This window comes from Morus notabilis, unplaced genomic scaffold, assembly GCF_000414095.1.
Source record: "Morus notabilis unplaced genomic scaffold, ASM41409v2 Scaffold266, whole genome shotgun sequence".
NCBI classification, from domain to species: domain Eukaryota; kingdom Viridiplantae; phylum Streptophyta; class Magnoliopsida; order Rosales; family Moraceae; genus Morus; species Morus notabilis.
Window position 1 is genome coordinate 176,783 of NW_010358660.1, and position 23,540 is coordinate 200,322.

Here is a 23,540-nt window from a genome sequence, read left to right on the forward strand (position 1 = left end):
CCCTTCTCCATCTTCTCAAGCCACCATTACCCATTCTTCCCTTCTCTCTCTCTCTCTCTCTCTCTCTCTCTCTCTCTCTCTCTCTCTTCCATTTTCTTCTCCATACTTCAAGCCAACCCAATTTCTGATTTCTAAATCTTTGTTACATAAGTCACACGCACACACACACAAATCTTGTGCATCTCCTTCTTCTCCCAAGTTTTTTGATTCTAAATTAGTCATTTCTCACCCATAACTTTGAATTTTCAAATATTGGGCTTTTGGCTAATTACCTTTCACATTTATAATATCAACATCTCCAACCCCCAACTAGCCAAAAGGAGAAACAATAAATAAATAAACAAACTTCTTCTTTTCACACTTAACAAGTTAACCCCATCTTGGGAATTTCTTTATATTAATACCGCGAGAGAGGATCAAACTTCTCAACTTCTCATACAACCCAGTCCTTTCTTCAACATGGCAAATCATGATCAACCCAATAATATTCAAGTTCAAAACCTTGATGATCACAGGCCAAAACTCCCAAACTTCCTCTTATCAGTGAAGCTCAAATACGTCAAACTTGGCTACCACTACTTGATCACAAACGCCATGTACATCTTACTCATCCCTCTCTTGGCCATCTCCTCAGCTCACCTCTCAACTCTCAAACCCCAAGACTTCCTCCAACTTTGGAACCACCTCAAATTCAACCTCGTATCCGTCATTCTTTGTTCGAGCCTCCTCGTATTCCTCGCCACTCTCTACTTCATGACACGTCCGAGAAAAGTCTACTTGCTTGACTTCTCTTGCTACAAGCCCGAACCGGCACGCACTTGCACCAGAGAGATTTTCATGGAAAGGTCTAACCTCACCAACTGCTTCACCGAGGAGAACCTGGCGTTCCAGAAGAAGATTCTGGAAAGATCGGGGCTCGGGCAGAAGACGTACATGCCGGAGGCGGTGCTGAGGGTCCCGCCGAACCCGTGCATGGCGGAGGCCAGGAAGGAGGCCGAGACGGTCATGTTTGGCGCCATTGATGAGCTGCTGGAGAAGACTGGGGTTAAGGCTAAGGATATTGGGATACTTGTGGTAAACTGCAGTTTGTTTAATCCGACGCCGTCGCTTTCGGCCATGATTGTGAATCATTACAAGCTTAGGGGGAATATTATGAGCTATAATCTCGGAGGAATGGGGTGTAGTGCTGGCCTTATCTCCATTGATCTTGCAAAGCAGCTTCTCCAGGTTATTTTTATTTATTATGATTACTTATTTGTGGTTTTAATTTTTTAAATGGTTTTTTCGTGGTGGTATAAGGTTTTTTTTTTTTTTTTGGGAGAATTAATGTATAGGTGCAGAGCAATAAATAGATGCGACCTGTATATGTTTATATGTTGGTACATGGAGATACTGACCATATATATGCAGTTATTATTTATTTTAATTTGGCATAGTTAAAACTTTAGGACCATTTAGTTCGTTAATTTGAGTTTTTAATTCGAATTGATATATTATTTTATGTGAGAGCTTTTTATTGTAACAAAAATGTTAAATGTGACTGTTTTTGAGAATTTTTTACTGTAACAAAACTCGAATTCTAAACTCGAATCAGTGAAATGAACTATTATGTCTTAGTAAACATACTTTTTGTCCTTTTTATACTTCTTTTCCTTGCTTTCATCATGCTAAGTTAATTCACTGAGTCAAAAGTCAATACCTTTTCAAAGCATTTTTCTAGATAGTGGTGTAATTTATTTTTAAATAATTAACCTACCGTATTAAATGTCTCTGATATATATATATATATATATATTATTCTTTTTCAAATTAATTCATTTAGTATTTGATTTTGATGATATAATATGACGTTTTTTAAGAAATGAACACTCTTATCATATTAAATCATAATATTTTGATGTATTTTCTTAGGAAAAAAAAAAAAAAAAAAAAAAAAAAAACTTCATTTAATGTTTTTGACCATGCATACTTAACCCAAAAAGTTTAACTATTGGTAAAATGGTCATGACTATATTTAGTGAATAAATTTGGTTTTAGAAAACAACATATAAATTAGTTGATCTAATTCCTGACTTTAGTATTTTGGTAATTTGGACGGACAGGTGCATCCAAACTCCTATGCTCTGGTGGTGAGCATGGAGAACATAACACTCAACTGGTACTTTGGCAATGACCGCTCAATGTTGGTCTCCAACTGCCTCTTCCGCATGGGGGGTGCCGCGATCCTCCTCTCCAATCGTTCCTCTGACCGCCGCCGCTCCAAGTACCAGCTCATCCACACTGTCCGCACCCACAAGGGCGCCGACAACAAGTGCTACAACTGCGTTTTCCAAAAGGAAGACGACACCAAACGCATTGGTGTTTCCCTCTCCAAGGACCTCATGGCGGTCGCTGGAGAAGCCCTCAAGACCAACATTACAACCCTCGGTCCCCTAGTTCTCCCAATGTCGGAGCAGCTCCTCTTCTTTGCTACTCTCGTCGGAAGAAAGATCTTGAAGATGAAGATAAAGCCTTACATCCCGGACTTCAAGTTGGCCTTTGAGCACTTTTGCATTCACGCTGGTGGAAGAGCCGTTTTGGATGAACTGGAGAAGAATCTTGAGCTGAGTGACTGGCATATGGAGCCTTCAAGGATGACACTCAACAGATTTGGAAACACTTCTAGTAGTTCTCTTTGGTATGAATTGGCTTACTCTGAGGCCAAAGGGAGGATCCGAAAAGGCGATCGGACATGGCAGATTGCATTCGGTTCAGGGTTCAAGTGCAACAGTGCTGTGTGGAGGGCATTGAGGACTATCAATCCTGCCAAGGAGAAGAATCCTTGGATTGATGAGATTCATGAATTTCCTGTTAATGTGCCTCAACTGGTCTCCATTGCTTCTTTGAAGTGATGATTAGTCTAATTCTTTCTTTATGTGTTTGGAACTCAGTGTCTATAGGACGTTATTGGGGAGTTCATTGGGGCGTTTACTTCCTTTTACATGTGATTCTTTAAGGGGAATTAAAGAAATTAGTGTCACCAAAATGGTCCTTTTTTTTTTTAACTTAAGTGAATGTTTCTATCTGAGTAATAAGTGGGATTTTTTCCATACATGTTTATTTACTATGGCTCATTTTGTGATTGAAAGTGAAATTTGATTGATTCTGATTAAACTTTCCGAGGTAAGACGAGCAAATTGGACTTTAGATTCTCTCTAAACATTGCTTCAGAGGCAGTTTCAATTTTAGTGAGAAGGGCACAAAAGAAAGATGAATGAATCAAGAGCAATAGGAATGTATTGAATAAGAAAATATCCGTGTAGGTAAGCGTCGGCGGACTTCAAAGTTCAACTTGCGGGGCATAAATGCATAACGTGACATAATACTCTTCAATAACATGACTTCTTTTTTTCACATCAGAGAGTTTGCAATAAAAGAGCGACCAACAAAGTGAAAAATAAAAGATTTCTTTCCATAAATATAAGCCAGATTTATATCAAGTTTTGTAAGTTTTATAACTAACTTCTTCCTTTTGATGTGATTTTAATCAAATTTGACGTTAGAAACATGCACTAAGGAAACAGCTCTAAGACGTTACATGAGCATTCTTGTGCATTGAAATTGAAACAGAAACACCATGGCAACAACATCGCTTAGAGGGTTTTTATAAATACACTATCCGGTAAAATAATACAATAGAGAGGGAAATATGATTACCGGCAATTTGAAACGCTGGTACTTGAGTTAGCTGCATCTACAAATACAAATAAGAACCTAGATGTACTAGCTAACTACCAATCCACCGTTCCTATAATAAACCAAAAGCACGTCACCTGAAGGCGCAAATTTCAGTTACATGCCCCAGACACCACGAGCAGCTGAAAATTTGCTGTTTGGTCGCGCTGTCAGTTCGTATAATATCCTGGCAAATGTATCGGAGTATTTCCCATCCGAGAATAATATCTCCGCAAAGGCACTCTCATAAGCTAGCAGCAACGGTCTGTTCTGCGGCTCAGACACAAGACTCTCCAATATCATAGCAGCTTTCCTGCAAATTTCCGGAACGGGATGAGGTGTCTTGATGACCTTTAGTAGCCGATCTATTGCCCTGAAATCAGCAAAAAGAAAACAGGAATACTTTTGCTTCAGCCACAGAACTCTCACTTTAATTCAGGGAAAAGTGAAAGAACCACTCTTACCATCGCTCACTAGCAAGTTTCAAACGGCAGTCCATGTTTACTTCTGCGAGGTTGTAAAGTGCACCAACAGCTGCTGCTTGTGCATCAAATGCCGGGAAACTCACAAGATCAACCAAGCGCTTGTGTAGCTGCATGACATCGTTTTTAGCCCTCATTACACTAAATGCATTTACTTATATGTGTTAATAATAAAGGATTTCCCAAATCTTAACCTGCGGAACAATTGGAAGAAGGAAAGGCTCGTTATCAGGATTTATTATCAAACGCCCAAGCAACTCAGCTGCTGCACAATGCCAGGCTTTGACTGTAGATCCTAGCATCCCCATGATAGCTTGGACTGCACGCTTCTCTCTGTTTGAAAAAAAATTAACTTAAAGAACAGAAAACAGAAACAAGAGTAGCTTTAGCTGAACAGGATATGAGTATTAATTTCTTACTTTATCTTGATATAGGAGGTCTTTGATGAGCTAAAAATCCGGAGATCAAGCAATGGAGCCAAATTTACAACCGTCTCAAGAGCATTCGTGACAAGTTCCTCGTCCTCTGTCAATATAATATATCTTTTAGTCATTCAGAGGATAAGTATAGATTAAAAAAATGCAATAAATTATCTAAACGCATTGCATTTTGGATTTGTTTTTCTTTCTAATAAGAATTTATAAAGGGGAATATTAGAAGCCCGAGAACCAGAAAAGCATAAAATAGATCTAGACAGATTTAACCTCCAACATTTAGACTATTGAATCTGAAAAGGAAGAAGAAGAAACAAACTTTTTAAACACAGGTCAAACAGCACCAAGCTAAGCTACACAGTTTCACTTGAAAGCAACACTATTATGCTTGTCCAAATCCTTGAATGACAGCAATCCCCCTATAACCATCCCACATATCAACTTAGGCATTAATACAGATTTCAGCATTCTTCAGTAACAGCATAATGGCTTAATTCGATATATATATATATATGTTAGCGGATAAGGTTAGATTATCCGTGTATTTTGGGTTGTAAAGCTGTTGTATCTGTTAGCTTTTTTATCTCCTAGTTTTTAGGAAGTTAGGTGGTTATTTAGACTCGTTCTCCTAGACTATATAAAGTGTATTTCTCCTGTAAAGTTATTAAGTTTTCGAATTAATAAAGAGCAGTGTTCAGATTGTTTTTCTCCTCCATTTAGCTTTTATGGTATCAGAGCATCAAAGAAATGAGCGGAGGAAGAGGAACTGAGGCTACCTCTGGTACCTCACAAACTGTCTCCACAATCATTCCCACTGCCGTCATTGAAAACTCATCAATGTCTCTGCAAATCACAACTCACAAACTAAACGGGAAGAATTTTCTCCAATGGTCCCAATCAACACAGATGGTGATTAGAGGCAAAGGCAAAATCAGATATTTGGATGGATCAATTCCCAAACCGAAGCCTACTGATTCGACATACTCCAATAGGGACACTCAGAACTCGATGGTGATGGCCTGCTTAATTCATTCCATGGAGGATAGTGTCGGTGACACGTTCCTATTTTATCCCACAGCAAAGGAGATATGGGATGCTGTGACTTTAGCCTATTCTGACCTCGAGAATTCGTCTCAGTTATTTGAACTGCGCAACAAAGCCAGAAATCTCAAACAAGGAGACCTTGAAGTGACTCAATACTTCAATTCCTTGAAGAAATTGTGGCAGGAACTCGATTTGTTCAACACCTGTCAATGGAAGGATCCCAAAGACGTTCTTTTTAAGAAAATGCAGGACAAAGATCGCGTCTATGATTTTCTGGCAGGTCTTAACAAAGAACTTGATGAAGTGAGAGGCCATGTTCTTGGAATGCGACCACTGCCATCCATTGAAGTCTTTTCTAGAAGTTCGGCGTGAAGAATATTGCCGGAGAGTAATGCTTGGAGAAATGGCAACCACTACCATTGAAACCTTGGCGTTAGTTGCACAAAAATCGAACAAACGAGGAAACACTCGCTCGTTCACTAAAAAAGGGCAGGCCTAGTGCGATCATTGTCAAAAGCCTTACCACACCAAGGAAAACTGCTGGGAGATTCATGGTAAACCAGCCAATTGGGTTCCTAACCGACTCAAAAATTGAGATAGTAGGGGTCTTCAAGCTACTCATGACTCAAAACCGGAGCAAAATACTGGGAGTCTCATCCTTTCCAAGGTGCAGATGGAGCAGCTTTGCAATTTGTTTTCTGGAAAGCAACAGTCGAGTATTTCTCTTATGGTAAAGAAGAATGAATTCTTTGGGGGCATGACAAAGAAAGGTGAGCCATGGGTTATTGATTCGGGGGCTACTGACCATATGACAAGCTGTCAAAGCCTGTTTCAGTCATACAGCCAGAGTCCAGGAAACCATAGAGTTAAGGTTGCTGATGGCTCGTATTCCGTGGTTGCAAGAGTGGGATCGATCAAAATAAATTCCACCATCATCCTTAACTCTGTTCTACATGTTCCTAGTTTATCATGCAATCTTATTTCTATTAGTAAGATTACTAAAGAACTAAATTGTGTGGTTAATTTTTCCTCTTCTGCGTGTGTTTTTCAGGACCTGATTACGGGGAGGAAGATTGGCAGTGCTAAGGAGGTTGAGGGTCTTTACTAATTCGAACGCAATCTATCTGTGAGTTGTCATACTCATACTGCTGTGGATCACTCTGTCGTTTCTAGGAAAGAACAAATTATTCTACTCCATCGTAGGCTAGGACATCCTAGTTTTTTGTACTTAAAATATTTGTTTCTGTAGAATAATGAAAGAATTTCTATTATGAATGAATAATTACATGCTATTCTACCCTTTATTTATAGACACTTTCTGTTACACAAAATCAGGAAAGTATCCAAACAGATCAGCTCCATTTTAAGATCCGGTGATCTCCCCTGATTTCCTATACTAGGAAAACTCCTAAAAATCCTCCTATGATATCTCATCCAAGATTTCCTACACTCCCCCTCAAGCTGGTGAATATAGGTCCACCATTCCCAGCTTGCTAATGTTCTCATGGAACATATTATTACATAATCTTTTTGTCATCACATATGCTAGCTAATGCCCCGTAGGAACATATGGCGTACAAATTAGACCACTATCTAACTTCTCTTTAATGAAATGTCTGTCTATCTCGATGTGCTTTGTCCAGTCATGCTGTACAGTGTTGTGAGCAATGCTTATAGCTGACTTGTTATCACAATATAGTCTCATAGGTCTGCTCCATTGAATCTTCAGGTCTTCTAGAATAATCTTAACCCACATTAATTCACATACTCCTGCTGCCATAGCTCTAAACTCATCTTCGGCACTTGACCTTGCTACCACGTTTTGTTTCTTGCTTCTCCAGGAAATTAAGTTCCCTCCAAGGAACGTGCAATAGCCCGTAGTTGATCGCCTATCAACTGGTGATCCTGCAAAGTCAGCATCTGTGTATACTGCCAGGTCAATATTCGATGCTTTCTTGAATAGGACTCCTTTCCCAGGATGTGCTTTTAAGTAATGAAGGACTCGATAGACTGCATGTAGATGGACTTCTCTAGGATCATGCATAAACTGACTAATGACACTAACCGAATAGGCTATATCTGGCCGAGTATGAGCAAGGTAAATGAGTTTGCCAACAAGCCTCTTATACACTTCTCTATCCACTGCCTTATCTCCAAAAGCTTCTCCCAATCTGTGGTTCTGTTCAATAGGAGTTCCAACCGGTTTGCTAGCCATCAATCCGGTCTCCTTGAGTAAATCTGTGACATACTTTTGTTGGGAGATAAACATTCCCTGTCTAGACCGAGCTACCTCAATTCCCAGAAAGTACTTTAGTCTCCCTAGATCTTTTATTTTGAATTCCTTGGCTACAGCCTCCTTCTACCTCATCATTCCCTATTACTATAATGTCATCCACATATACTATCAATATCGTGACTCCCCCTGAGGCCGAATGCTTGATGAAGAGTGTATGATCACCTTGACTTTGTTTGTAATTATTAGCTATCATCACCTTGGCAAACCGTCCAAACCATGCCCAAGGTGATTGTTTTAACCCATATAATGCCCTTTTTAGCCGGCAAACTTTGGGATCCTCAACTCCACTAAACCCTGGTGGGATACTCATATAAATCTCCTCTTCTAGTTCCCCATGGAGGAAGGCATTCTTCACATCATACTGTTGTAATTCCCAATCAAAGTTGACAGCCAAGGACAGCAAGATTCTTACGGTGTTCATCTTTGCTACTGGTGCAAATGTTTCTTGGTAGTCCACCCCATACGTTTGAGTATATCCCTTTGCAACCAGCCTTGCCTTATAGCGTTCTAGAGATCCCTCTGCCCTAAAGTTCACTGCAAACACCCACTTACAGCCTACTGGCTTCTTACCCTTAGGTAAATCAACCAACTCCCAAGTTTCATTCTTTTGTAGTGCATCCATTTCAGCTTCCATAGCAAGTCTCCATTCTTTCTTTGATAATGCCTCAGATAATGAGTTAGGAATAGGAATTGTGTTTAGAGTTGAAACGAAAATTTGGTGGCTTGGAGAGAATTTCTAAAAAGTCACAAAATTAGATAGGGGATATAGAGGTCTTTTTGTGCATTCTCGGGTTTGTTTTCTCACAGCTATAGGCAGATTAAGATCAAGGTCACTGTTGGGAGAAGAATCTACTGGTGCTATATTTAAACTTGGTTCACAGATTTTTACCTCATTTCCAAGAGTCAGTTCAGTGGCTTGTTCCTGCCTCGAAGTCATAATAGGATCTCTTTTCCTTGTATATACCTGATCAAACTGGAAGTGAAAAAACCAGTCGTGCTCTCATTATTTTCTTCTTCCAATAAAGATATTATTTGGTTACATCATAGGCGTCTAGGTCATTTGTCTTTTTCCACATTAAAAATAATGTTTCCTGCCTTGTTTAAAGGTTTGGATGTTCAATCCTTTCATTGTGATATTTGTGAGTATGCGAAACACACTCGTGTACCGTTTCCTATCAGTAATAAAAAATCTTCATTTCCCTTCTTTTTGGTACATAGTGACATTTGGGGACCATCCACCATTCCAAGTGTCTCCGGGTATAGGTGGTTTGTGAGTTTCATTGATGATTGTACGAGGGTCTCCTAGATATATTTACTCAAAAACAAATCTGATGTGAGCCATATTTTTCCCACCTTTCATGCAATGATCCAAAACCAGTTTGGCACAAAAATAAAAAATATTCACTCCGATAATACCCGGTATTACTTCAACCAAACCTTGACTCCATATTTTCAAAAGGAGGGAATTATACATGAATCATCTTGCATTACCACTCCACAACAAAATGGAGTGGCAGAGAGGAAAAACAGACATCTTCTCGAGTATACTAGAGCCCTATTATTCCAGCAAAATGTACCCAAATCCTTGTGGGGGGAGGCTATCATCACATCAGCCTATGTTATAAACAGAATTCCTTACAGAGTCTTGGGGTTTAAGAGTCCACTGGAGACTTTGTCTCAATTCTATCCTGATACTCGAAAGTCCTTCAACCTTACTCCTCGTGTATTCGGGTGCACTTCATTTGTTCATATTCATGGCAATAACAGAGGGAAACTCGATCCTAGAGCTATTAAGTGTATCTTTGTGGGGTACTCATCTACTCAAAAAGGTTATAAATGCTACCATCCCCCCACTAAGAAACTCTATATATCAGCCGATGTCACGTTTGTTGAGTATAAGCCATATTTCTCTACTCCTTATCTTCAGGGAGAGTTACCTATACTTGAAGATAAGGAGTCAAGTCTACCACCACTGGAATTTCTCCCACCCGAGTCACCACTACTGGAAACATCCTCCGAGTCACCAAAATCATCGCCTAAACAGTCACAAAAAAACCATTCAGATGGAAAAATCTTTCATCATTTCCGGTTTGATCAGGTATATACAAGTAGTAGAGTCCATTATGCTCCTTAGCAAGTCCAATCCTCTTCCCCGACCCCGGGTCCTGAAATTCACAAGAGGAAGCATTGAATATAACACAACTAGTTAGATTTCGGGTAAGTTTTTGTATGGAAACCAAATTTGTTGAAAGTTGGGGAACATGGAGAACAATTTTAAGTACTAATTCTGGAGTAATTTGAATATCTCCTACTCCTGCCACTGTGGTTGCAGAACCATCAGCACCTATAATTTTCCGGTTGCTTGGACAGGGTGTATAGGTCTTAAATAGGTTAGAGGTATGAGTCATATGGTCGGTGGCACCAGAATCAAGGATCCAAGCATTCCTAAACTCATTACCTAAAGTATTTAATCCAAGAGAGATTAGAGTCTCACCTGAAAGTGTCAATGAACACATACCCTGGGTTGATACCTGCGGGTTGGATTTATGTCCTTAATCTTCCACTTTTCCTAACAAACCCTTGAGTTTTTCAATTTCCTCCATATTAAATCCTCCAAAGTTGCGGGTTGAATCCTGTGTGGACATATGAGCCTGGCTGTAGCCTGATGCTAATTGTCCTCCTCTCTGTCGCCATTCTCGGCTGTTTGTGGATGGTTTCCCATGCAATATCCAGCAACGCTCCTTGGTATGTCGTGGTTTCTTGCAGTACGTGCACCACATCTCATCCCGATCCTTGTGAGCACTTGCTCGGTTAGGCTTGTCTACAGCAGTACCATCAAGCATTAGCCCTTGTGACTTGGAGCTTAGAAGGGCAGAATTTTCTGTTGAAGGTGGATCGAGCATGATGCCTCTGCGACTCTCCTCTGCACGGACCAGAGAGATTGTTTCAGTCAAGGATGATACTTCAGGCCTGCCCAAAATTTGAATACGTATAAGATCAAACTCAGAATTTAAGCCAGCCAAAAAATCATATACCCGGTCTCGTTCTATGAATTTTTTGATGGCTACTGCACACTTGCTACAGTTCAGATCAATTGTCCTATAGTAGTCCAGTTCTTGCCACTGATTTTGTAGTGCATTGGAGTACTCTGTCACAGTTTTCGACCCTTATTTTGCACCTGTTGTCTTTGTCTTGATATCATATATGAGAGCTGCATCATTGACCTTTGAATAGGTTTGGTAGAGAGCATCCCAGATTGACTTTGCCGTTGGCAAGAACATGCAAGTGTCACTAATCTCCAGGTTCATGGAATTCCATAGCCATGACATAATCATTGAATCTTCTTCCTCCCATGCGTTTGCACCTATGGCTCCTCCTTCCGGTCCCTGCTCCAGTAAATGGCCTAGCTTTCCTTTTCCGTTCAAAAAAGTTCGAACCAATTGAGACCACTTCAAATAATTTTTTCCATTTAATCTGTAGGCTGCCTGGATATTCTGAAGTTCTGTAGTGCTCCGTGCTACCTGTTCATTCTCAACTATCGAAGGTGATTGAGCCGAAGAGGTGGTATCCGTCATGATTGGATATGATTGGACAGAAAAAAAAAATGAGGGCTAAATCAGCGATTAAGGCTGATGAACTACCAGCAATTAAGGTTGGGAGAGAAAGAAATGAACCAGCGATTAAGGCTGGGAGAGAAAGGAATGAACCAGTCGGAAACCAGCGATTAAGGCTGCCCTAATTTTTTTCTCCAGAAACCTTAGCCTTACGGCTCTGATACCATGTAGAATAATGAAAGAATTTCTATTATGAATGAATAATTACATGCTATTCTACCCTTTATTTATAGACACTTTCTGTTACACAAAATCAGGAAAGTATCCAAACAGATCAGCCCCTTTAGGATCCGGTGATCTCCCTTGATTTTCTATATTAGGAAACTCCTAAAAATCCTCCTATGATATCTCATCTGAGATTTCCTACAGTTTCCTTCCTTGTTTCAGAATAAAAATGATTCATTTCTGTCGGCAAATCAAGATTGTGAAGTTAGGATTTGATATTTGAATAAACTAGGAAAGAATCAAAGAATAGAATAAAATCCCGGATTATGTGGGATCCTAGAGTTTAACGTGTATTCTCCTTTTCTATTTAAGTGTGTTCTATTCTCTGGAATTAATAAGAAAAAAAAGAGAGCTATTCTCTCTTTCTGTCCCTGATATTTTCCTATATGGTATCAGAGCCTAGGGCTCGATTATGAATTTTAAAGCCGCCATGGTTGGGTCTAGTTCAGCCACTTCAGATGCCACCAGTGGTATGGCTTCATCGGGGACAATTTCACAGTCAAATTCGATAGTTTCCTTCTCTGAAAATTCCCTTCAAATTACCGTTCACAAATTGAATGGAAAGAATTACCTTGAGTGGTCTCAATCCGTGCGACTGGTGATCGACGGCAAAGGGAAATATGGGCATTTGAATGGAGAAGTAAAACCTCCAGCCACCAGTGATCCAAAATACAGGCAATGGCGCTCAGAAAACTCCATGGTGACTGCCTGGTTGATCAACTCGATGGATCCGGTTGTTGGAAAGCCCTTCATGTTCTTGCCCACAGCCCGTGACGTTTGGGAGGCAGTCCGGGAAACGTATTCCGATCTGGACAACCACTCACAATTGTTCGAGTTGAACACTCGGATGTGGAAGATGCAGCAAGGTGACCGTGAGGTAACGACCTACTATAATGATATGATGACAGTATGGCAAGAATTGGATATGTTCGAAGATGAACAATGGGAAAACTCTAATGACAGTGCTCGGTACAAAAAGAAGGTTGAGAGAGGCCGGGTATTTGTGTTCTTGGCTGGTTTGAATAAAGATCTTGATGAGGTTCGAGGACGTATATTAGGAAAAAGACCCCTGCCAACAATAAGAGAGGTATTTGCAGAGGTACGTAGAGAGGAAGCACGGCGACATGTGATGTTGAAAAACATTGATGAACCAAAGATAGATGGTGAGGGATCTGCCCTTGTAATCCGAGGCATAGAGCCAGAAGGAGACAGGCGTGGAGGTAAACAGAGGCCCTGGTGTGACCATTGCAGGAAAGTATGGCATACTCGGGAAAACTGTTGGAAACTACATGGGAAACCAGCAAACCTGAAGAAAAGACCCGGTAGTGACACCAGGTCAGGGGGAGAGTTCCGCGCATTCCAAGCAAGCCACACTCCAAGCAAGCCACACGGATCCAGAGCAGGAATCTCCATCAACATCCCTTCCTTTTACAAAGGAACAGATAGAGCACCTACAAAAAATGTTTCAGTCCCAATCTTTAGGAAACTCTAACTCCTCTTGTTCTCTAGCACAATTAGGTAATTTTTTCACTGCAGCCGCTGCCTATACCAAATCAGATGGCTCCTGGATATTAGATTCAGGTGCTACCGATCATATGACCGGCAATTTGCAATTTTTCTCTGCATATACACCTTGTGCAGGGAATCAAAGAGTTAAAATTGCAGATGGCTCCTTTGCTACGGTTGCTGGGAAAGGAATAGTTATCATTTCCCCTTCTCTAATTCTAAAAAATGTCATGCATGTTCCTCATTTGTCCTATAGCCTCTTGTCTATCAGTAAGTTGACACATGATCATAACTGCCAAGTTAATTTTTGGTCTTCTCGTTGTGAATTTCAGGATTTAACCTCGGGGAAGATGATTAGGTGTGCTAGACTGGATAGTGGTCTCTACCTCTTCAATAATGGATCAACCTTTGGAAGACAAGATCAACAAGCCTGTTTCAATTCTATTTCTGTTTCTAGTGACCAAAAGATTATGTTATGGCATTATCGATTAGGACATCCAAGTTTTCAATATTTAAAGCATTTGTTACCCAAGTTATTCGTGAATAAAAATCCTTCTATGTTTCGATGTGAATCTTGTGAATTAGCAAAGCATCATCGTGCCGTTTTTCCATCACAACCATATAAAAAATCGAAACCATTTACCATGATTTATAGTGATATTTGGGGTCCTTCTCGAGTGTCAACTTTTTTTAGAAAACGCTGGTTTATTACTTTCATTGATGACCATACTAGAGTCACTTGGGTCTTCCTTTTAAAAGAAAAATCCGATGCTGAAACAGTGTTTAAAAATTTCCATAATATGGTTCAAACACAATTTCAGACTCAGATTAAAATTTTCCTAAGTGATAACGGCAAAGAATTTTTTAACAATGTGTTGGGGCATTTTTTTGCTGAAAAAGGGATTGTACATCAAAGTTCTTGTACCAATACACCTCAACAAAACGGGGTGGCTGAGAGAAAAAACAAACATCTTCTTGAAGTTGTTAGAGCTATAAGTTTTAAAGCTAAAGTTCCCAAGTACCTTTGGGGAGAAGCAGTGTTAACAGCTACATATTTGATCAATAGGTTGCCTACAAGAATTTTGAACTTTAAAACACCAATGAAACTCTTCAGTGAATGCTTTCCAGCCACTCGGCTAATAACAGATATTCCCTTAAGAATTTTTGGAAGTGTAGCTTTTGTCCATAATCATGATCCTAGACGTTCTAAGCTTTGATCCAAAAGCATATAAGTGCATTTTCGTAGGTTATCCTACAAATCAGAAAGGGTATAAATGTTTTGATCCCGTTTCCAAAAAAATGTTTGTTTTTATGGATGTCACGTTCTTTGAGGGACAGCCCTACTACAACAATTCCCATCTTCAGGGGGAGAGTTCGAGTGAAGGTGAATTTCTAGATGGTTTAACGTTTGAGTTTACTCAAGATGGTGTTTCCTAAAAACAACCCGAAGGAAAATCAGTGGAAACAAATGAATTAAATGTTGAAAATAGAAAACCTGTGGTAATGCCATCTCAGAATCAAAATACTAAAACAACAGAGATGTGTGCGAAACGGTTTAAAGGTCTTGTTTATTCAAAGGAGTATCAAGCGCAGAAAAGACGAGACACTATTCCCCAGCACCACCAAGAGTAGAATCAAAGGTAAGGTCATGACATTCAGGATGATTCGTCAATAATTCCTGAGCATAATCCTCCAGGTAATTCTGAGTCAAACTATTCTAGTCAACTTGATCTTCCCATTGCTCTTAGGAAAAGTGTTAGGACTTGTACAAAACATCCATTGTCGAATTTTGTGTCTTACAAAAATATTTCACCCTCATATTGTGCCTTTATTTCACAAGTGTCTAGTGTGGTTATTCCTAATAGTGTCCAGGAGGCTCTAAATGTTCCGGAGTGGAAAGAAGCGATCCTCGAGGAGATGAGAGCTTTGGAGAAGAATGCTACTTGGGAAAAAGTGGATCTGCCAGATGGGAAGACAGTTGTTGGCTGTAAATGGGTTTTTACTGTCAAGTACAATTCAGATGGATCCTTGGAAAGAGACAAGGCTCGCCTGGTGGCTAAAGGCTTCACTCAAACATATGGAGTGGACTACTCAAAGACTTTCTCTCCAGTGGCGAAACTAAACACAGTTCGGGTACTCCTATCTGTTGCTGCTAATCTTGATTGGCCTCTGAATCAACTAGATGTGAAGAATGCTTTTTTGAATGGAGACTTAGAGGAAGAAGTCTACATGGAACCTCCACCGAGCTTCATTGAGAATTTTGGAACCAAGGTGTGCAAACTAAAGAGGTCTCTATATGGTCTTAAACAGTCTCCCAGAGCTTGGTTTGAGAGATTTACAATGTTTGTTAAGAACTAAGGATATACACAGGGGCAATCGGATCACACCGTCTTTACAAAGAGGTCTACCAAAGACAAGATGTCTGTCTTGATCGTCTATGTGGATGATATTATTCTGACTGGAGATGATTTAGAAGAGATGAGTAGACTGAAGCAGAACCTAGCCAAGGAATTTGAAATCAAAGATCTAGGCCAGCTAAAATACTTCCTTGGAATGGAAGTGGCAAGATCGAAAAAGGGCATTATAGTTTCGCAGCGGAAGTATATTCTAGATCTTCTAAAAGAAACTGGAATGAGTGGTTGCAAACCTTCAGATACTCCGATAGAAGCTAATGTTAAACTCGGAGATGTAAAAGATGGCGTCCCAGTAGACACAGGGAGATACCAACGACTGGTTGGGAGACTGATCTACTTGTCACATACACGTCCCGACATCGCTTTCGCTGGAAGCTGTGTATCGAGTTCTTCGTTATCTAAAAGGAACACCTGGGAAAGGACTCTTCTTCAAGAAAAATGAGAAGAGAGGAATTGAGGTGTATACAGATGTTGATTGGGCTGGTTCGGTCACTGACAGAAGGTCAACATCAGGCTACTGTACATTCCTTTGGGGCAATTTAGTTACTTGGAAAAGCAAGAAGCAAAGTGTAGTCGCTAGAAACAGCGCTGAGGCGGAATTTAGATCAATGGCTCAAGGAGTGTGTGAAGTTCTTTGGCTAAGAAGGGTTTTGGAAGAACTTAAGCGACCAATAAGTTCTCCTATGAAACTGTATTGTGACAACAAAGCAACAATCAGTAGTGCTCACAATCCAGTCCTACATGACAGGACGAAACACGTTGAGATTGATAGACACTTTATAAAAGAAAAGCTAGAAGAGGGGATAATTTGTACTCCATTTGTACCCACTACACAGCAAGTGGCAGACATTTTGACTAAGGGCCTGTTGAGACAGCCATTCGAACTTCAAGTGAGCAAGTTGGGCATGATTGATATATTTGCACCAACTTGAGGGGGAGTGTCGGCAAATCAGGATTGTGAAGTTAGGATTTGATATTTGAATAAACTAGGAAAGAATCAAATGGAATAAAATCCCGGATTATGTGGGATCCTAGGGTTTAACGTGTATTCTCCTTTTCTATTTAAGTGTGTTCTATTCTCTGGAATTAATAAGAAAAAACAGAGAGCTATTCTCTCTTTCTGTCCCTGATATTTTCCTATAATTTCAATGTGAAATTTGGCAATTAGCAAAACATAAACGTGCCTTCTTGCCATCTCAACCATATCGTGCTTCAAAACCTTTTGCTTTAATTCATAGCGACATCTGGGGTCCTTCACGTGTTAAGAGTGTCACTAATCACAATTGGCTTATTACTTTTATCGACGACCATACGCGTGTGTTGGGTGTATCTGTTGAAAGACAAATCTGATGCAGAGAAAATCTTTAACAGTTTTTAATTCCATGATTCAAACTCAGTTCAATGAAAAAAATTAAGATGCTTCGTACCGATAACGGTACCGAATATTTTAACTCCATTCTTGGTAATTTTTTATTGACAAATGGAATTATTCACCAAAGCTCCTGTGTCGATACACCTAAACAAAACGGGGTCGCTGAACGAAAGAATTGCCATTTGTTAGAAGTGGCTAGGTCTCTGTTATTTACAACATGTGTTCCAAAAAGGTTATGGGGTGATGCCATTCTTACTGCATGTTATCTCATTAATCGTTTACCAACTAGGGTTCTAGAATACCAAACACCATTAGATTTTCTTCAAAACTCTTATCCTAATGCTAGGTCGTTTTCTAGCTTAGAACCCAAGATATTTGGCTGTACAGCATTTGTCCACATTCCTAATCACAACCATACAAAACTTGATCCAAGGGCAAATAAATGCCTTTTCCGCCACTCAAAAGGGTTATCAGTGTTACTCCCTTGAAAAAAGGAGATATTTCACATCTGCTGATGTCACCTTTTTTGAAACTCAACCGTTTTTTCAGGGATATTCTCTTCAGGGGAGAATCTGAGTGAAGAGAATATCTTGGAAACATTTTCACAAAATCCGGTACAAATGATAGCCTAGAATCGGGTGGGAATTCAACTTTTGAACTCTGGGAATATTTCTGGAATCCTCCATCCCCTTTTTTTCTCCATTCAAATTCAACTCTCCAGATAAAACTCGGCAAACCAACCCTTCCAAATTCAAAATCCAAACTCCTCAAATCCTGTTTTAGTTGATACTCCCTCAAATCCACCAGTGACCAAAGATCCATTCCAAATTCAACCTCAAATTCGGACTGCAACTGAAAATCTAGATGCTCAGAAAAATCAAAATAATCCGCCGATATTTCAAGAAGAAAAACGGGCAAAACAGAGTGGTCTACAACCGTTTGACTTGACCTACTCATGGAAAAAATTGTCAAAAGGGGTAAAAAATCCTAAACTTTCTCACTGTCAAGATTCTACCCCTGAATCAGGATCAGATAACCATGATCTCAACATCCATGTGGCTATGAGAAGGGGAACAAGAACGTGCACAAAACACCGAATCTCAAATTTTGTGGAGTATGATCACTTGTCAACTTCACTCAAAGCACTCGTTGCTAATCTTTCTGAGGTTGAAATTCCAAAAAACAATGGAGAGGCAATGGGAAAGGAGGATTGGAGGAAGGCTATAATGGAAGAAGTTCGAGCCTTGGAAAAGAATTACACATGGGAGATCGTGGACAGACCAAAAGATAAAGTGCCGGTTGGTTGTAAATGGGTCTTTACATTCAAGTATAAAGCCGATGGATCAATCGAACGACATAAGGCAAGGGTATACTCAAACATACGGCATTGATTACCAAGAAACATTGGCTCCCGTGGAAAAAATCAATACTGTACGTGTTCTACTCTCTTTGGCGGCTAACTTGGAATGGCCACTTCATCAACTTGATGTCAAAAACGCGTTTCTGAACGGTGAACTACAAGAAGAAGTGTTCATGGAATTACCACCTAGTTTTGATGGAGACAGCAAGAGAGGAAAGGTATGTAGACTTAAGAAATCACTATACGGTTTGAAACAGTCACCTAAAGCATGGTTTGATCGCTTCACTAAGACAATCCAGAAACAAGGTTGCTTTCAAGCTCAATCAGATCACACACTATTTTACAAACATAGAGGTAAGAAAGTCACAATTCTCATTGTGTACGTTGATGATATTGTTCTTACTGGTAATGACGAAGAAGAGATTATAAGGCTGAAGAAAGGGTTGTCCTGTCAATTTGAGATGAAGGATCTCGGGAATTTGAGGTATTTTTTGGGCATGGAAATTCCAGAAATAAGTCTGGAATCTCCGTATCTCAAAGAAAATATGTACTCGACTTATTGAACGAGACGGGAATGCTAGGATGTAAGCCGGTAGATACCCCAATGGATCCTAACAAGAAATTAGGAATGGAAGCTTCTAGCAGTCCTGTGGACAGGGGGAGATTTCAGAGGTTAGTTGGGAGATTAATTTACCTTTCTCATACCCGGCCGGACATTTGATTTGCTGTGAGCTGCATAAGTCAGTTTATGCATGATCCTACCGTGGAACACATGGAAGCTGTCTTTAGGGTCCTAGATATTTAAAGGGCACTCCAGGTTGAGGATTATTCTTCAAGAAAAGTGAATCAAGAAGCATTGAGGCCTACACAGATGCAAATTGGGCTGGTTCCGTGAGTGATAGATGGTCTACATCAGGCTACTGCACTTTAGTGTGGGGAGATTTAGTGACTTGGAGAAGTAAGAAGCAAACCGGCGTGGCTCGAAGTAGTGTTGAAGCAGAACTACGATCACTTGCACATGGTGTATGCGAGCTCTTGTGGTTAAGGAAGTTACTGGGAGAACTAAAGATGGAAGTACCGGTTCCTTTGAAGCTCTACTGTGACAATAAGGCCGCAATCAACATCTCTCATTATCCAGTTCATCATGACAAAACTAAACACGTTGAGATGGATCGGCATTTCATTAACGAAAAGATTGAAGGTGGGACAATATGTGTTACATATGTTCCAACACCGGAGCAAGCAGCAGATCTTCTAACCAAAGGTCTTGGAAGACCACTGTTTGAAAAGTTAGTGGACAAGCTCGGGATGTACAACTTGTACTGCCAAACTTGAGGGGGAGTGTTAGCGGATAAGGTTAGATTATCCGTGTATTTTGGGTTGTAAAGCTGTTGTATCTGTTAGCTTTTTTATCTCCTAGTTTTTAGGAAGTTAGGTGGTTAGTTAGACTAGTTCTCCTAGGCTATATAAAGTGTATTTCTCCTGTAAACTTATTAAGTTTTCGAATTAATAAAAAGTAGTGTTCAAATTGTTTTTCTCCTAGCTTTTAATAGAGAGAGAGAGAGAGAGAGAGAGAGAGAGAGAGAGAGAGTAGGCGATTCACTACATTAATTGATATGTCGAAAAAGATGCCAGTTGGGACTTTTATGACTGATTTCTCTTGAAGGCATGTAGCAACTACTCAACCAAGCAAAGTAACAGCACATAGGTTGTAATATCAGGAAAAGATATTTACTTGGGGTTTATAAACCAAAAATTGACTGCACTAAAGAAATGAATATAACTTTCAAGCAATACTTAACCACACCTGTGACATAATCTTCTATGCACTGGAACACTGTTTCTAAACAATGCCGATGTTGGGCCATAATAACTTCATTTTCTGGCATAAAAGAGAAGTTACGGATAACATTTGAAGCAACAACAGCACACTGCTGTTTTTCCGCTCGCCCCTCATCATCTACATTAAACAAGCCATCTTCATTGGTCCACCACTCCGCAGAATGAAGTTTAGTAACATTATTTGGTGATGCTTCCGTAAGCGATGAACCAGATCCCAAGCTACCTCAAAAACATATTTCCATTATCAGTTTCCACGCCAAAAATTCTATCTACTCATCTTTAAAGATTCACCCAAGAATACCATAATCATTAGAGCTCACCCAAAATGTTGGAGATTTCCATTCGAGCCCAATGCATCATACTCAATCCCAAATCCTGTCACAAAAGAATTCGCACCTAAATTTCTTACCCTCGGTGACTTTGTGAGGTCTTTTTGAACTGATATATCACGCCAGTCATCAATCTATTTCATTCAACATTTCAGATTCAATACAAGAAACACCAAAAAGGAAAAATAAATAAATAAATAAAAACCCAAACATAAACACGAAGTCAAAGATACTTGCTTTAAATCTCTTTGCAAAATGTGAATAATGGATCTCAACCGTTGTCCCAACTTTTTAATACCAACTCACATGACTTGAGTTGTAAACCTTTTTTTGGTAAGTATATACAAATTGTGACGTAAAATGGTATTAAAAAGTTAAATCTACAACGGAAAAATGAAAAAAAAAAAAAAAAAAAAAAAAAAAAAAAAAAAAGGTTGAAAAATTTAGGACCCCTACACAAAACACAGATTATTAGACTTACAACTTGGAGAAGAGCATCAAGCAATCCAGGAATTTTTGCCAGTGGAGTTGAATCTCTACGCATATCGTCCTTTTCTTTGAAAGAGAGTAGCGTGAGAGTATTCAGAGCCCATAGTAGCTCACTCTTCAATCCACTCTGAAGAGCAAGTACTATCCTTTTGTTGTTCTGATCTGGAACGAGAATGAAAACACAATACAATATATACGGTGAGAAGAATAACCACCAAATTTCCAATTCAAGGTCTCTACTTTTTTCCAATTTCACTACACACATTACGCATAAATTAATGAATTCCTACTTTTTTGTTCACACAGACGAATTGAACTTAAGAAGAAAACCGAACCAAACAGAAACAACCGTGAAGAAGCGAAAAACTCAGAAAGAGGCGAAATTTTCTAGATTAAGATGGACACGAGCTAGGGTTTTGAGGGACTTACCGGCGAAGGAGCTGTGGACGTGGAGAGAGGGGCCGAGAAGAGTGGAAGGAGCGGCCGTGTCGGCGGCGGCTGCTGCTGCGGCGGCGGCACTGCTGCTGGTGCTGCCGAAAGGACGGCCTCTCTTAGCCGGAGGCGCGGTGGCTCCGCCCGAGGCTCCACCGGACTTGCCCTGTTCTCTCTTCTGCATTCTGCTTTCTCTCTCCTCTTTCTGTCCTTCGGAGCTGAAGATGGAGATTTCAATCGAATTTGGAAATTTTGGGCTCCTTGGGTTTGACCCGTATTATCTACTATCGGGCCGATAAAGACTGCCTTTGGGTTTTGGGTGGACAATGTTTATGATTGGGCTCTTAAAACGCTCATGACCCAGCCCAAAAGCAGGAATTTCAACACCTTTTTTTGGAGAAATAGTAGAGAATAGGCCAATTTAAAAACCTCAAGAAAGCATATAGGTCAATTTTTAATTATAAAAATTAATATGTCATAATTTTTAAATTTTTAAATTTACTCTTTTTTTTCCTTTGTTTCTTTCGATCGTCTCTGTCTTTCTCTCTCTCTCTGTCGCAAATCTCTCTCTCTCTGGCTTCTCGCAGCTCTCTCTCTCATAACTGCGCTCGGATTTTCTCTCTCGTCGATGGATCATCGGTTTTCCATTTGCTCGTCGGTGAATCATCGGTGGATCAACAGGTTCGTCGGTCGGTAGTTCTTGTTCTCGTTTGGATTTGAGCAGCTTTTCCGGTGCTTTACCAGGTTTCTAGTTTTATTTTTGCTGTATTTTCATTTTCATATTTTGCATTATTTCGGTTTGTTTTCTTTCTTTGTCCGTTAATCCTTTATTTTTTGCTATTTTCCGGTCAATTTTTACGGAACAACATGTTTGGGCATTCTTCGTTTCTAGTTTTTTCTTTTTTTGTTGTAATTTCGTTTTCACGTTTTGCATTTTTTCGGTTTGTTTTCAATTTGTTTCAGTCATGACAGTTTTTGCTATAACTTGTCCGGTTATGGAACATAACTTGACGAGTTATGGTCCATAATTGAGAGGTTTTTTTATATAACTTGTCCGGTTATGCACTTTAACGTGATAGTGTTCCTGCAATATGTTTGTAGGCATGCAATCTGTTTCAGTCATTGTTGCTTATAGGGGAAAATGGAGTCTAGAAAACCAATATACAAATTTTGGTTTTCAATCAGTTTTTATTCCAGAGGATGCTTCTTTGAAGTTTTTACAGGAGTGTTTATGTGAGGAGCTGAATCTTGAGTTGTTTGGTTTTAATGCTGGTGTTCATTCTTTATTACTTTTTGTGGGAAGGAAGTTGAAGGACCCAATTGAAATTGTTTCGGACCTTAAGAGGGATGATGATGTTAAGTTATTTTTAAACTTGGTTCGACACAGTAAGGAAGCTCTTAGATACCCGTTGGTAATAGATTTTGTTAGTGGCTCCGTTAGTGCAGTGGGATCTATTTCTTCTTCATCTTGTTTTATTAGTTCAAGAGACGAGGCGTCATCTTCTAATGTTGATGGTTCCGTTTGTCAATTTGAAGATGATATTGATGTTGCGATGAATAATTTTTTGATTGAAGATTTGGATATTTCAAAGTTACCTATGTCGTTTGATGTGAATGTAGGCAATCAATTCATGAGCAAGTCGGTTCTCAAGAAATTCATGCATGTAATTACTATTAGGAGGCATTTTGAATTTAAATCTGAAAGATCTAATAATTCATTTTATGTTTTGGTTTGTAAAAATAAGAGTTGTACTTAGAAGATGCGTGCTACTAAGGTTTCAAATGGTAATGTTTGGGCAGTGAAGAAGTATATTAAGGAACATACTTATTCACTTGATGTTGCTAGTGCTGAGCATCGTCAAGCATTGGACTTACAGACCGTTTGCGTCCTAATGATTTGAGGTCTATAATGCATGGTAAGCATGGTGTTGAGATTAGTTACTACAAGGCGCGAATGGCTCACCGATATGCGTTAGCATCAATGAGA

The 23,540-nt window shown here is 39.7% G+C and overlaps 2 protein-coding genes across 2 annotated transcripts; one reads left to right on the top strand and one right to left on the bottom strand.

Moving 5' to 3' along the window:
• On the top strand, positions 1-3,099 carry LOC21393586 (3-ketoacyl-CoA synthase 11). Its single transcript, XM_010092962.2, has 2 exons — positions 1-1,227; positions 2,103-3,099. The coding sequence occupies exons 1-2, from the start codon at positions 460-462 to the stop codon at positions 2,889-2,891; spliced, it is 1,557 nt and encodes a 518-aa protein (XP_010091264.1). The 5' UTR covers positions 1-459; the 3' UTR covers positions 2,892-3,099.
• A 495-nt stretch (positions 3,100-3,594) lies between these two features.
• Positions 3,595-21,802, bottom strand: LOC21393588 (armadillo repeat-containing protein LFR). Its single transcript, XM_010092964.2, has 8 exons — positions 21,551-21,802; positions 21,114-21,283; positions 20,624-20,766; positions 20,269-20,522; positions 4,616-4,721; positions 4,391-4,529; positions 4,179-4,306; positions 3,595-4,087 (listed from the first exon to the last, which is right to left on the bottom strand). Exons 1-8 carry the CDS (start codon positions 21,735-21,737, stop codon positions 3,832-3,834), a joined length of 1,383 nt encoding a protein of 460 aa, XP_010091266.2. The 5' UTR covers positions 21,738-21,802; the 3' UTR covers positions 3,595-3,831.
• Between the last annotated feature and the right edge of the window lie 1,738 nt (positions 21,803-23,540).